The 14,493-nt window shown below is 43.0% G+C and overlaps 7 protein-coding genes across 7 annotated transcripts; 3 read left to right on the forward strand and 4 right to left on the reverse strand.

Moving 5' to 3' along the window:
- Positions 1-1,415: 1,415 nt before the first annotated feature.
- On the forward strand, positions 1,416-4,394 carry PUMCH_000929 (uncharacterized protein; the record flags this gene model as incomplete). Its single annotated transcript, XM_063020003.1, has 1 exon — positions 1,416-4,394. The coding sequence occupies one exon, from the start codon at positions 1,416-1,418 to the stop codon at positions 4,392-4,394; it is 2,979 nt and encodes a 992-aa protein (XP_062876073.1).
- A 319-nt stretch (positions 4,395-4,713) lies between these two features.
- On the forward strand, positions 4,714-6,330 carry PUMCH_000930 (uncharacterized protein; the record flags this gene model as incomplete). The annotated part of the gene is made up of 1 exon (XM_063020004.1): positions 4,714-6,330. One exon carries the CDS (start codon positions 4,714-4,716, stop codon positions 6,328-6,330), a length of 1,617 nt encoding a protein of 538 aa, XP_062876074.1.
- A 628-nt stretch (positions 6,331-6,958) lies between these two features.
- Positions 6,959-7,162, forward strand: PUMCH_000931 (uncharacterized protein; the record flags this gene model as incomplete). Its single annotated transcript, XM_063020005.1, has 1 exon — positions 6,959-7,162. One exon carries the CDS (start codon positions 6,959-6,961, stop codon positions 7,160-7,162), a length of 204 nt encoding a protein of 67 aa, XP_062876075.1.
- Positions 7,163-7,375: 213 nt separating this feature from the next.
- On the reverse strand, positions 7,376-8,980 carry PUMCH_000932 (uncharacterized protein; the record flags this gene model as incomplete). The annotated part of the gene is made up of 1 exon (XM_063020006.1): positions 7,376-8,980. The coding sequence occupies one exon, from the start codon at positions 8,978-8,980 to the stop codon at positions 7,376-7,378; it is 1,605 nt and encodes a 534-aa protein (XP_062876076.1).
- Positions 8,981-8,983: 3 nt separating this feature from the next.
- PUMCH_000933 (uncharacterized protein) lies at positions 8,984-9,490 on the reverse strand (the record flags this gene model as incomplete). The annotated part of the gene is made up of 1 exon (XM_063020007.1): positions 8,984-9,490. The coding sequence occupies one exon, from the start codon at positions 9,488-9,490 to the stop codon at positions 8,984-8,986; it is 507 nt and encodes a 168-aa protein (XP_062876077.1).
- Positions 9,491-9,714: 224 nt separating this feature from the next.
- On the reverse strand, positions 9,715-11,838 carry PUMCH_000934 (uncharacterized protein; the record flags this gene model as incomplete). The annotated part of the gene is made up of 1 exon (XM_063020008.1): positions 9,715-11,838. One exon carries the CDS (start codon positions 11,836-11,838, stop codon positions 9,715-9,717), a length of 2,124 nt encoding a protein of 707 aa, XP_062876078.1.
- A 296-nt stretch (positions 11,839-12,134) lies between these two features.
- On the reverse strand, positions 12,135-13,778 carry PUMCH_000935 (uncharacterized protein; the record flags this gene model as incomplete). Its single annotated transcript, XM_063020009.1, has 1 exon — positions 12,135-13,778. The coding sequence occupies one exon, from the start codon at positions 13,776-13,778 to the stop codon at positions 12,135-12,137; it is 1,644 nt and encodes a 547-aa protein (XP_062876079.1).
- Between the last annotated feature and the right edge of the window lie 715 nt (positions 13,779-14,493).

Raw genomic sequence — 14,493 nt, forward strand, 5'->3', positions numbered from 1 at the left:
AGGATGACACAATGAAGGACAATCTATCATTTCCAAGGGAAAGAGTCGTGAAAAGAGGGCGCTTTTCTTAATTGCTGCTCTTGTACCAAAAAAAGCTCTTCATTTCTGTTTGAGTGTCGACCTCTCGTAATTAAGGTTGAAGTCTCAGTTATCCTGGTCGTAAATTGAGGACAGTCCTGCAGAAGGGAGTATGGAGAGACTGGCATTGGCTTCAAGACACAGTGGCTAGCCGTTCATAATATACCCGCGGTGCAAGAATGCTGCCTCAGGCTCTGTCTTAAGCGATTTTTCGGAATGTGTCTCTGATTTACTTTTCTTCCGTTTTCGTCTCGTATCACATTTAGGCGTTGAGCGGGCACACAATCAGCAGGTCTGGTAGTATAGCTGAATTTCTGGGATAGAGACTTCCCTATATCCAGCCATTAACAAATGGTGTAGATTTCCAGCTGTCACGAGGAATGAAAATTTTCAAGCATGCATTAATTACGTTATTGAACCTTATGATGGAACCTTGAACTTCCAAAACTAATAGCGTATCCACAATGAAGAAGTGTTGACAATGATTCTGATTTGAGTTGACTATATTTGGTCCAAATGGTTCTGAGTATGTTTGGAGACCGTGAAGTCGATCCTTAGGTGCATTAAGTGTTCAGTAAGATTAAAAGGAGAGTCCGCCTAAAGAGAGCACACATTCTTGTTTCATAGATCCCACAATTTTCCTGATAGAAAAAAAATTGATTTTCACGGGCAGAACACTGAACTCATTCCAAGTTGGTTCATCAAATCGCACACGTTGGTTCGGCAAAACCCATCTTTACAATAATGTAAATCGTGTCGACTTTTTCCGGGAGTTGATCTCTGTCTTTTTCAAATAATCACATTCTTTGACCACTGACTTTTTTGCTAGTGGTTTTGTTTTCATCGATATTTTCATTCTTATTCAGGCGACTCTCTTTAGTCATCCCCTACAAATTAGACGATTTGCAGCCACTGATCTTTTCGGCTATTCAAATAAGCCTATTCGCCGTAAATTCAGTCACACAAAAAACAATGACTCATATCTCCTAAAAATTTATTGCTCCTTGCTCAACTACATATTTACATCTTTAATCTATGACCCCCTCCTCTGTCAAGTGAAAATATCAAAAGGCCCCGCGCACGTGACCAGCATCGTTGTACACACCTATACTCACTCTCCACAACGTAAAAAATTCTAACGGATCCATAGATATCACAGCAAGCTGCCTCAGAACATCTGTTCACTTAGTTAGAGTTGTAATCACAGGTTGTGCAATACACATCTGTAAAATATATAAAAAGCCGTTTGTCCCGCTCCAGTCCATCCCCAATATACTCGTGTGAGGACTTACCTGAACCTTTATTCTCTAATCTTCTATAGCACAAGTGGACTGTCCATGGACCAGCAAATCCAGCAAGCGGTGGAAATCGCCCTACTGGGAACGTCCGACAGCGCCCTTAAGAACCAGGCCATCACCTTCATCAACGAGATCAAGCTGACTGAAGAAGGTTACAAAACTTGTGTTGATCTCCTTCTAGATCTGTCCAGTCGAGATGGCCCACTTAACGACGGTCTCAAGTTCTTCATATTCCAGGTCATTGATGAGAACATCGATCGGTTGCTGCAAGAGCAGCTCTTTACTCTAGACAGTAGCTTGTTCAAGTACTTGGAGAACGTTTTGCTGAAGAACAGCGACAGCGATCCAGTTTATTTGAAGAACAAGTTTGCCGATCTTCTTGGTAAACTTTTCTGTCATGTCTACCCTCTGTTAGATACTGCATTTCTTTCCAACTTGTTGATCCCAGTCCAGTCCAAAAACCTTGCCAGTGTTGATTACTATTTGCGTATCTTGATTGCCATCCACTTCGAAATTGGTGATAAACTCATTGCGCGTGCAGATGGTGCCCAGGAACGTAATAATCGCTTGAAGGACTTGATTCGTGACCGTGACATGGCTGCGTTGGTTACTAGTTGGAAAACCATTCTTTTAGAATTCAAAGACCCTGTCATTGCAGACAATGCTTTGAAAGTTGTTGGATACTACATTGACTGGATGGAGATTACATTATTTATCCAAAAGGACTTTTTGGACGATATCTATGGTTTCTTGTACAACGACGACTTGCGCAACCAAGCTTGCTTTACCATCATCGAAATCATTTCCAAGAAGATGAAGCCTGCCAACAAATTGCAGCTAATAAACTTGATGGACCTTGGCTCGGTTCTCAGCTCTTTAGACAACGTAGACTTGGATTTCATTGAGAATCTTGCAAAACTTTCCAATCAAATTGGTCTAGAATTGTCAATTGTGTTGGAAAATGAGCCTTCGCTAGTCTCTGAGATCAGCGCCCACTTTCTCAAGTTATGGCCCACAGTTCTTGAGTTTTTGGGTAACGAGTACGATGATGTCTCCCAGCAGGTATTCCCGTTCATTCAGCAATACTTGTTCGTTACCAAAAAAGTTCCTGCATTGGCGTCGGAAGAATTGCTCTCCACTTTGTTGAAGAAAATAATCGAAAAAATGAAGTATGATCCCGAATCTTTTGAGGACGACGAAGACGAGCAATTTGACGACATTCGCCAGAAATTGAAGCAATTTCAAGATACTATTGCATCTCTCCATCCTGCTTTGTATTTAGAGATTCTTCCTGTCATTATTAATAATTCCATTTTTTCGGCTCTGTCTGCGTCCGACTTATCAGGTTGGGTGTCCATAGAGTTGGGCCTCTACGAATTGAGCAATTTTGCCGATTCGCTCAAGAATAATTTGATCAATCTTCCAAAAAGCGAAATTCTGACCTCGAAACCATACCAATCGGTCCAGGATTTCTTAATCAAGATTATTGACAACTTCCATTTAATCAACCACCCAAAAAACCAATTAGCATTCTTCGAGTTGATTATTCGCCATTTCACAACGAAGAACTTTTCCAACACCACTAACACAGACCTCAATGACTTAATCTTCAAGATCATGGAACTTTTCTCCGAATATGGCTTGTTCAATGCTGTTGAAAGTGTTCGTTTGAGATGCTGGTATTTGTTTTTGAGATTTGTCAGTGTCACTAAACCAAAGTTGAACTCATATTTCCTCGAAACTTTTATTGTCAAGCTCCAGGTGTTGCTAGTGATAAAAGCTGAATTACCCACGAAGAATGAAGACGACGTCGTGGTAGAGAACGGCAACTTCGATAACCAGCTCAGATTATTCGAAGTGGTTGGTCTATTAGTCGCTTTCGCCGAAGACGGACTGGATGCCCCCAAGTTTGTAGATATCCTCTTCCAGCCTCTCTTCAGCACTTTAGAAACCTGTGTTTCTTATGATAACAAATTAGACCCCTTGATTGCATTACAGGCACATCATCTGTTGATGGCAATGGCTACTATTGTGAAGGGTCTTGATACCCAAATTCCTGGAAAATCTGATTCCATGAAAAACAATGCCGACTTGGTAAGCAAAATCGACAACGCAGCTCAGGTGGTATTGATCACTTTGGAGAACTTCAATAAGTTTGAATCCGTGAGAGATGCTTCGCGTTTTGCATTTGCTCGATTTGTTCCTATTCTTAATCTTCTGAGCAGTTCACATGTCAGCAAGTTGGTTTCATTAATTCTCACCTCTCCAGAGCTCCGGATATCTGAGTTGGGAGACTTCTCGGGATTCATTGGCCAGCTTGTGCACTTGTTCAAGAACGACGACATCATGTTCCAATTATTGAACGACGTGTTGACGCCAATGATCAACAAGGTCTACGACTTGCTCGAGATGAATGACGAAAACTATCCTGATTTGGTTAGAGAAAAGTATGGCTTGAAGAGAGCGTTGCTTACTTTTGTTAGCACGTTGGTCATTAACAACCAATTCTCTTTATTTCTCACAGAGACAAACAAACGCATTCTCCCCAAGGTTTTAGCCTCCATCGTGGACTTCTCGTGCGACTTGAATGACACTGTGACTACTAAGGCTGCCATCATTCAGTTCGGTAATGTTGTGAATGTCCTCGGTTGTAATGCTGGTAAAATCAATGACACAAACGATAAGTTTGCTCTCACTGTGGCTGCTGTTGATGGTATCGATGACTATTTGATGGAGAAAACAGTTGCATTGGCATTTGAAATGCCTTTCCGTCAAAAAGAATTCGACCTCAAGGATGCACAGATCCGCAACATTTCGCTGGAGCTTGGTACCTTGTTGAGAATCTACCAAAACCGTCTGAGTCAGCAGGAGTTTGTTACATACTTAGCGAACTATCTTACCAACATGGGATTAGAGCAAAGCATTGCAGGTGACTTCTGCAGCAAGTTGGTGGAGCTCGATGTCAAGGGGTTCAAAAAATACTACATCTCTTTCTTGACCCAATTCAAGGGCAATTGATTCGAGGAGTAGATATTAAAATTAGCATATAAACAAAGCATGAGATATGAATTCTGTAGTCGCTCGTAGGTGAGCTTCATCGACTTTCTAATAGCCGATGTATTCAATTGGTAGTGGAAACACGAAAGGACGACGAAGAAAAATACAAAAAAACTACGGAATCAATAACCCGATTCATCATCGAAAATAATTGTAAAAAAATGTAAAAAGCTCCGCTCTTGTCTCATCGTGTTCATTGATTGACCCCATACTAAAACCGCGATGAGCATCGGATACATATTCCAGTTCTATATTTGACTACCAACAGATAAGTAGTGCCATGGACGTTGACGAGAAGACAATACCACCCAAAGACGAGGAGGAGCTTCTCTTGGAGAAGCTTGTTTTTGGTGACGAAGCTGGTTTCGAGGCCAACTTGCGTAAGATCGAAAACCTCTACAACTATTCAGATGAGGAGCCTGAAGCCTACGACGACATCTCCGAAGACGACAGCGAAGCAGAGCTAGATGCTGCCAATGACGAGGACCTTTTCTTCATTGACGAATCTGGTGACGCTAACACAGAAACGCCAGCATCGGGAGATGCTATGGATGTAGATGGTGAAAGTACAGATGGAGTCTTCCATGGAGAAGATGCTGCATGGAACGACTCTGATGATGAGAATGCCGCTGTAACACTAGATCTGGTGCGTACTAAAGGTTTGCGTGTTGCACCTTCAGAGACGGCATTGGCAGGCGAGTCATACATTGCCCGTTTACGAAGTCAATACGAAAAGATTTACCCACGTCCGGAATGGACTGAAACATGGGACAATGCAGATGAGACTGAGGAGGCTGACAATTTTGACGATGAGGCTGAGGAGGACTCTTCTGTTGGAACAAACACATCTGCATTGACTGCTCTCCTTAATAGAACGACTACATTCTCAAAGAAGACAACCAAACTTCTTCCGCCAAACACTCTCAATATTCTGCGACTCAAGGATGCCAATATTGCACGTCGTGCTCGTAGTGGAATCCAAAGCATGGCATTCCATCCTTCGCACCCTCTTTTGCTCACAGGTGGGTTTGACCGCACTCTTCGTATATACCACATTGATGGTAAAGCCAATCGTTTCGTGTCGCTGGTTCATTTCAGAGACATGCCCATTACGACATGTCTGTTCGTAAGCGGACAAGACTCCAATTTGGTGTACGCCGCTGGTCGTAGACGGTACATGCATAGATGGGACATCGCCACAGGTGAGGTTGAAAAGATCCTGAGAATGTACGGTCAAGACAAACTCCAAAAATCATTCGAATACTTCAAAATCTCTCCCAAAGGAACTACTATCGCATTGCGTGGTGAGTCTGGTTGGGTGAACACAGTAAGTGGCACAACTGGTCAGTTTGTCAAGGGCTACAAGGTCGATGGTCATGTCGCAGACTTTGCTTACACTCATGATGAATCCACTCTCATTGTGGCCAATAATTCTGGTACTATTTGGGAGTTTGACTGTACCTCAGCATCTACTAGCGCCATCCGCAAATGGACAGACGTTGGTGCCGTTGCAGTTTCCAAAATTGCTTTGGGCGGAGCTGGTGATCGTTGGTTGGCTGTTGGTACTAAGTCTGGTATTGTTAATTTGTTCGACAGGCTCAGTTGTTACACCATTGGCGATCAACCAAAACCTTTCAAGGAGGTGGGCAACCTTGTTACCGAAGTGACTGGCTTGACCTTTGCACCCGATGGACAAATTCTTTGCATTTCGTCGCTGCAGAAAAAGGATGCTCTTAAACTTGTACACTTGCCACTGGGTACCGTTTTTGCCAACTGGCCAACAAGCGGCACTCCATTGGGCAGAGTGACTATAGCAGAATTCAGTCCCGACAACCAGATGTTGGCAATCGGAAGCGATAACGGAAAGATTACATTGTGGAGATTGAATCACTACTAGTATTAATGAAAGTATAATAGATAGACAGTAGATTTCGAATGGAACGTCATTTTTGATTAAATTTGTTTAATTGAAGTTAGATTATTTGTTTATGCAATATCCTGTTGCCGTAGATTTTTATGTATTTTACGATCGAGTGGTGGCATCTCTGTTTCTATTCACCAGCAAAAACCTACAAAGAATCACGAAATGAGCAACAAAACCCAAAGCGAGGTAGAATTCCAGAATCCAATATCGATAACGCTTGTTTATGAATTCTATACAAAACGAAATAAAATCCGGCTAAATGTCATTGCCACTTCCTTACTTCTCACATCGAGAAAGCAGCTATGGTTGCAATAATCCAAAATCCAACAACACTCAAACAAAAAAAAAAAATAGTGTTCGTCTCATTCTAATTGAAAAATTCCTGAATTTCCAAAAAAATCATCTCGTCCCTTTTGTGCCCCACAGATTCTACAACTTAGCTTCTCATTCCCTGCACAACTCCATCACAATCACCTTATTCTTATCTAAATGTCCACCGTCAAGAAAGGGTATGTTCAAAACGCAACTATACAATAACAATCTCCCATACTAATCAAATAGCCTGACCCATAGTCGGTACAGAGACCCAAGAACGGGTCAGATGACCCCAGCATTGTACAGAGTCAGAAAGCCCTTTTTCTGGAAGAACATGCTTGGTCTTCTCGTTTTTGGATCCATCCCTGTGGGAGTTTACATGTACACGTGGAACTTCCTCAGTAAGGATGACTTTGGTGATATTCCTATTCCTCCTATCTCGGACGCTGAATTGGCTGAGTTGAGAAAGGAGTATGAACACAAGAAATAAGTACATGTATGTAGCGAGACCGAGAACCAATGTATATATGATGGTCATGTTAACTGATCGAAACTGTAGCTTTTTTAGGCGGAGATATGATGAAGCAGTTGCATCTGATTATGAAATTTCCAAAGAGAGACTCTTATGAATTGGGCTCATGAAATTCTTCTTCTAGGTTCTACGAAGTTCCGATTATGATGCGAAATTGTTCATTATATTCATTTAAGATTGGCTCAGGCGCCCCGTGTACCCTTGAGGAAAGTACTGTGACACTCCACGTACCGGATACGGTGTTGTGTCTGCAATATCCTCAGTGACCGGATATGGTGATCCTACCTGATCATTTTCCAGATCAGATCCAGACTTGTCGGAATCAATCAGGGTGCTGGTCTGTGTATGATCATCGTGGCTTTCTCTCCTTGACATGGGCGCAAGCTCCGAAACAAAAGGAATAGGAGGAGGGCGTCTAGCCGCAGTACGCGAAGAATACGTGCTAGCGGGTATAGATGCTAAATCGTCGGATACTGTTCTATGAGGATGTACTCTTTCCTCGTCATTGACTAGACGTTCCATGGAAGGCTGGTTGTTCATGTACACAGAATTTTCACTAAATGTACGGTTGTACTGGTACGAACCGACACTTTCCATCGTTTGAGTTCGTGGGGGCGGGCGAACGGATGCAGGTGGAAAAGCCAGCATTTCTGTTAGATCAGAAGCCGACCTTCGAGATGAGAGATTGGATGGATCCACGAACGGATTGTCTTCTGCTGCTTGAGAAGAGACCTCATGTCTCAAGCTTGAAGCGGTGTAAGTTCGAGGAGGAGGTAGTCTTTGATAGTCCTTTTCTCCGCCCTTGGAAGACATATCGCTCATGGCGAAAGAGGCATTGGACAGGTCGAGTCCAGAATAGGTGCGGGCGAAGGGGTTGCTCAAATTGTTGAAGTCTAGAGTAGACTCCGAAGCCAAGAGTGGGTTTTGACGTATTTCGTCGTAGTCCATGATACCTTCTGCCACGAGTTGCTTCTTCGACTTGTGGTTCTTCTTCACCAAGTAACGGACGTTATTATTGACGTAAAAGTAGCAAATATCCTTTAACAGACGGAAACCCTTGTGCGAAACCTTGACCTTGATAGGAATGAAAAGGATCATGGCAAAGACAAACTGGAAGAAGAAGAAGAGAAAGATGGCCAATGAGGCCAATTGGATCGACAAAACCACCGCCAAACGCACGTTTGTCTCGGCTATAACCTGGATATTGGTGAGAATAGCATTATTGCGGTCTCCTCCCGTCGCGTAGAAGCGTAGTGTCATAAAGTTGATGACTTGTCTAGGCAAGTCGGCGACCAATGTTTCTAGCGCGTCGTCAAGCTGACTGTACACGAAAAAGCAGGCCCATTCGAAAAAGCCTTCCAGATCAATTTGGTGGAAGAGACATTGGTATTTGTAACTCCTGATCGCATACATCATTCGAGCATAGTTGTTCAAGTACGCCAATGCAATATTGCGAGTGCGGAAAACATGGATAGCCCAGGAGATTTGGTAGACAAGAAGCACAATACGGAAAAGAATACAGCCCGTGAAGATCCACTTGGCGATCTTATATTCATACACGGTGTACTCCAGCGAAGACCATCGGTTGAATGCCAAAAGACTGATACACGTATAGGTATCACCACCCAAGATGGCGAGTTTTAGCATGAGAAGAATCCATACCCACATGTATGATAGGATCGTCCATGGACGCGTATTGTAGAATGCATCGACCTGGAGCACATCGAAGGTTGATCCTTCCAAACCCTTGGTGTTCTTCTCGGTATCGAACACCATCACCTACCACAAACACAAGATATAAAAAGAGGGGATTTTGAAAAAGTACGGATGGGTGTAGAAAATACGGACGCGGACGGAAAAGGTCGTTTGTGAAGCTGAGCAGTCTAGATTTTCAGTTATCTGTTCAGGAATCACTTTAAGATACCACACGTGAAATTTCTGCGAACTAGGGTCTGGACACGCAATATAAATGAGCGATTTGGAATGTATATGGAAAAGAAAAAAATGGTATCTCGAACAAGAAATAAAGAGTGGTAGGTGGGAAGTTGGTGGGAGTGTCAGAATGCACAGGAGTAGTCTAGATAGTTTCAGATCAGCGATGGTGCAGGAGTGAATGTTAGATCTATCTATAGCATCAGTGGTTGTCAAAAGACGGGTAATGGGGGAAAAACGATCATGAAATTGGAAACTTTCGCGGACTTTTTTTCCGTGATGGATTTTTGAATTTGGTCGTTTTTTAATGAATGTCTTTGCGTTTAGACTTGTGTAGGTTCTGTATTTTGTCATTAGATTCAACTACTGAGCCAGTTGTGAGTGGCTGGATTAGGTGTGATGGATCACTTCTTCTTTTATTTTCTTTTTTTTTGTGAGTTAATAGGCTATTGGACTCTCTTTCAGAAAACTCCATTATCTAGCAAAAATCCGTTCGGGATCCTACATTAAAATCGCCTGGTCATGACTTTGGTATTCGTACAATTATTTAAACTGGCCTCTTGCGGCCATCCGATGAATCACTGATACTTCTGTAAAAGCTTTTCGGCCTCCTCCTTGAGATCCTCTTGGTCTCCTGTGGCCATCTCCCTCAACACGTCGAGACAGTAATCCTTCACTGGCGGGCGATACATGATGAGATACTGAAGGGACAAGAATCCAAGCTTTGATCTCGCGGGATCCGCACACAAGGATTTGATTCCCAGAACCATGCTCTTGGTCAATGCTGGCAAGTCAGACATCATTCGAAGGAAAATCTTTCTGTCTGTGGGCTCCAAAAATGGAATTAATGCATCCAACAATTGCTGTGCCCATTTGTTGTATGTTGGTGTCTCGACGGTAATTGAATCCATCTCTTTCCGGATGTTTTCCTCCATGTTTCCATCTTCATTTGGATCTTCGGCGTATTTCTTATACCATTTCTCTGTGACTTCGTCCTTTTTCTTTTGCTCGTTTGTCACTGACTCGCTATACCACTCTTCATTGAGCCACTCAATGGCCACATCTACTCTATCATGAATGCTGGCCAAAAAGTAGTCAAGAAGAGCTTTCCGAATAATATCGCTCAACTCAGAAGTATCTTCGCTTTCCAGAATTGTACGCATACCCCTTGTGGCTAGTCTGGTAAGCAAGATAGACCATGTATCAGGCTGCCATGAGTTAACAACAACTTTTGTTAGCTCGCTGCTCACTCCCGAACTGCTTGGTGCTTCTGCTATGTCCTCAGGTTTACCACCCTTGTTGGCAAGGTCGATAAAATTATTTACAATGAGATTCAATTGCTGTTTTTTCTCATCTTTGCTGAGCAATTTGGGCGGTGGAAGAGTATATTTGATTTCATCCTCAAAACCATTTGCATCTGCTCCATCTTCTTCTTCTTCATCTTCGAACTTTTTGACCTTGGCCGTATCTACTAGAGATAAATCTTTCACAGCGCCCTCATAACGAGTTGCAATAATGTCTAGCGCCTTGCTGAGCTTCACGCTGGACGCGCGATTAAGAGCATTGAGGGTCATTGACACAAGAATGTTTTGAGGTAAGTTAGAGACATCAAAGCTAGACAAGTCAGAGCTAGAGTCAGTCAATGCATATAAGTTCTTATAATCTAGAGATTTAAGCTTCTTCTCACCGTTCTGAAAACCCTCAAAAGGTCTTTTTTGGATTTTTTGGTCGGCAGGGCCCTGCTGAAGGATATTTTTCTTTCTGATATCGTCTCCTCGACTCGTAAGCAATGCAATTTTACGATTTATGGAGTTGGTAAACGGAGGCGGTATCACTTGGGACTTAGACATGTAGTTGAGTAAGACTCGAAGAGTTCTATCAACGTATTTCTTAGATAGCTTGAATGTCTCGATCGATTCGTAATTCGACTGAAGTTTGGTCTCTGTGTCAAAAGACTCCAACAAGGGCAAAATACGGTCCATGAACTGACGTTTACGACGGACAATGGTACTGAGATGATTAAGCGTAGCAGTGACCAAGGGTGTGACCAAGATGTCATTCTGGAGCGGCTTGAGCACTACATCAAGCAAGGCAGCTGCCTCTGTTTCCATAAGCGAGATCTTCATCTGTGAATGTTCTGAGCTTACTCTTGCAATCAGAAAGTATTTGCTAGATGACGAACGCAGCTGATAATCGATTACGGTCATGATGAACTTCAAAAGCTCCACTTTGGCGTGAACATTGCGTAGACTATCCTTTTCCAGATCGAACGACAGCTCAAAGGGGAACTGAGAGTCAAACTTGGCGACCATTGAGTTTCTCAATTCCACGAGATGCAGCCAAATCGAGCTCGCGTTAACGCCGTCATTCTCTGCTACAAATCTAAACGCTAGTTTATAGACTAAAACACTGACATCTATAGCATCTTTGAATGCCTCCAAATCCTTGATGTTTGCAAGCGTAACCATGAACGGCAAAGCATCCAACGCTAAGTCCGTTTTAACAGCAGGCAGAATGGAAGCAGAAGGCTCCATGAACACTTCCCGGAGAAACTTGGCACACCACGCTTGAACTGATTGATTTGGGTTTGAGATGAAATTGAGGATTTGCTTGACAACCTGAGGAAGCGATTCACGATTGGCGAGCCCGTAGGCACGAGCCTCATTGAGGGTGCCGATGACTTTTGCCGATTCGTCTTCCATGGCGTAAGTGTGTTGGGGAGTAGGTTTGATGGAGCTCGATTTTCAGATAGAGTTGTTGTCACGTGACACATCCAGAGACGAGTTGAGCTGAATGGATTCAATAGGGATAATTACTAGGAGTATACTTATTTTAAATGTCGATTCTAATTGGCTTAACTTACTTTGGATTTATTGTTAGGGTGGATGTACTTTTCACCAAGATGCTCTAGCGATCCTGTGATCGATTTGTTACAGATGAGCTGATACACTTTTTATTGTCGAGCGCTACAATTTGCTTCATGTTCTGTGGGACTTTTTCACTTCTTCAAGGCGTAGTCTCCGCTAAGCCATCTGTTCAACATATCTAAGGATGCCTCTGGTTGATTGAAAGGAACCATGTGGCCAGCCTCGTAAATACGAAGGAACGTGAAGATGCCATGGTTTTGAACCTCTCCGGCCAATTTGCCCTCCAAAGTGTGCCATGGGATCAATGGCTTGGACTGAAACTCGTGCTTCTCCTTGTAGTCCAACGTGTTTGCCCACGCGTGATTTCCCAACCAGTTGCAGATATAATCCTTGTCTCCCTCGTAAAGAAGAACGGGAATGTCTTTGTTCAACAACTCGGCAACAAAGCCTTGGAATGGCTTCATCTCGTCGCCAGTCTTGATGAAGTTGTTAAAGACAGTGTCATCACAAGAGGTGAAGATATCAATGTTGGATGCACCAACGGCTGCTTTCACATATTCCAGGTTCAAGTAGTCGTCAATGTAGTCCATTTCCTTGTAGCAACTGCCAGCTGGGTCATTACAAGGAACACGGATGTCATAAGGATTTAAGCCAGTATCCTGATATGGACCAAACAATTTCTTCTCACAGTAGAATAGGGCGGGAACACAAGTGAGAGCTGTTTGGAATTTGTAGCATAATTTCTCAAGTTTCTCAAATTTTCCGTAATCCCTGTCCATCTGGTCACACGTCTCCTGAGGCAAAACAGATTTGTAGCCACCCTCACCACAAGCCATGGGTCTATAGTACTTACTTTGAACCAATGGATCTGTGAGACCGTTTCCGATTAACACCGAGGCCAAATCGAAAGAACGATCAGCACGATTGATAATCTCGGACGCGAAAGAGGGAATATAATGGCCAGCGTATGATTCTCCTGCAATGTGGAATTTTTGAGAAGTCAAGTGAGGAAATTTCTGGAAGAAGAGCTCCAAGAATGTGAACACATCTTTAGCAGCAGCGGCAGTGGTGCTAATAGCCTCGCCATCAGTGTAAGAGTAGCCTACACCAACAGGCTGATCCAAGAAAATAACTGAGGCATTATTGTTCCAGGAAAATGGGTTTCTGACTGGCTGCAAGGTAGCATTGATAGAAGAAGGTCCTAATTCGAAAAACAAACCGGTCGCAGACGAGCAACCAGGGCCTCCATTCAACCACAAAACGACAGGGTCGTTCTCCGGGTCATTTCTAGACTCGAAGAACCAGTAAAAGAAGTGTTTGCCCAAGCTTTGCACATCCAAGTATCCTGTGTAGTACTTGGAATCGTCCAAGCCCAATACCTCAGGATCGTTCTCCTTAATTCTCAAAGCGTATTCGGGGAATCTAGGGGAGGACAAGGTCTCAAACTGTGGTTCCTCGGGCTGAGAGAAAGCCTTGTAGAGATTATTCATCAGGGTCGGAGCAACAGGGTTCTTTGCAAGGTATTTGCGGTACAACTCAGCAGCACCATCAACACCAACATCATGCAATAAACTTTTCCATGCATCGATCAAAATTGGATCTCTAGAGGCAGCAATGGACGAAAAAAGCGATTCTGGCAATTGACCAGTGGAGTCCCCTATTTCGACGGTATTTTCGTCGAAAATCAAATGCTGAAGATCTGAGAGTGAGGGGACGGAGTAGGCGCTGGCCAATGCCCACGCCGCAGCACACGAAAGCAAGTATGTGGCTTTCATTGTTTAACTATGGGAGTATGGGGTGTAGTCCTTATCGGAGTTTATATAATAGAGGCTTGTGTTTTCTGCAGGATCGATGCTGATAGGAATAGGGACCATAGAGGTATGCGGCTTCTAGATGGTGCTGAAAATTAGTAAGCGGGAAGGGGAATGGGAGGAGGAAGATTTTTAGAGAAATGGAAGGTTTCACAATTGCAATTAACAAAGGATAGATTTGTCTAGAAATTGTTATGCTTGAGAGCCAGATATCATTGCCTTGGTAGAAATTCTAACCCATGTGATGTAAGAGAATAGTGGTGAAATATTGATAGTTAGCCTACCTGAGTCGTTCAATAAATTTTTATTTAGTTATAGAATCACAATCAAGGGTAGAAATTTTGATTTCTAAGAGCGTATGACTTCACTGCTTCTCTGGAATTGGGAGAACATACGAGCGAAGACTCGAGAAATCTTTTAGTCGTTGCGGTGATGGCTATAGAACACAAGTCACTTATTCTATTGTTCGATACTTTCCTGATGATCCGAATTGTACAACTCTGGCCAGAACAAGTTCGTATTTGGTTCTGATGTATATTTTGAGCTAGGGAAAATCTGCTGTGAGTAGTCTTGAAGCGATGTCTAAATCGTAAGGTCAATGGTGTGAAAAAAAGTATGATATCTTTAGCCCATATTTTTCTTATATGTCTTTCGTCTGAGAAGGTCAATCGGTTCTTGG

The sequence above is a fragment of the Australozyma saopauloensis genome, chromosome 1 (genome assembly GCF_035610405.1).
Source record: "Australozyma saopauloensis chromosome 1, complete sequence".
NCBI classification, from domain to species: domain Eukaryota; kingdom Fungi; phylum Ascomycota; class Pichiomycetes; order Serinales; family Metschnikowiaceae; genus Australozyma; species Australozyma saopauloensis.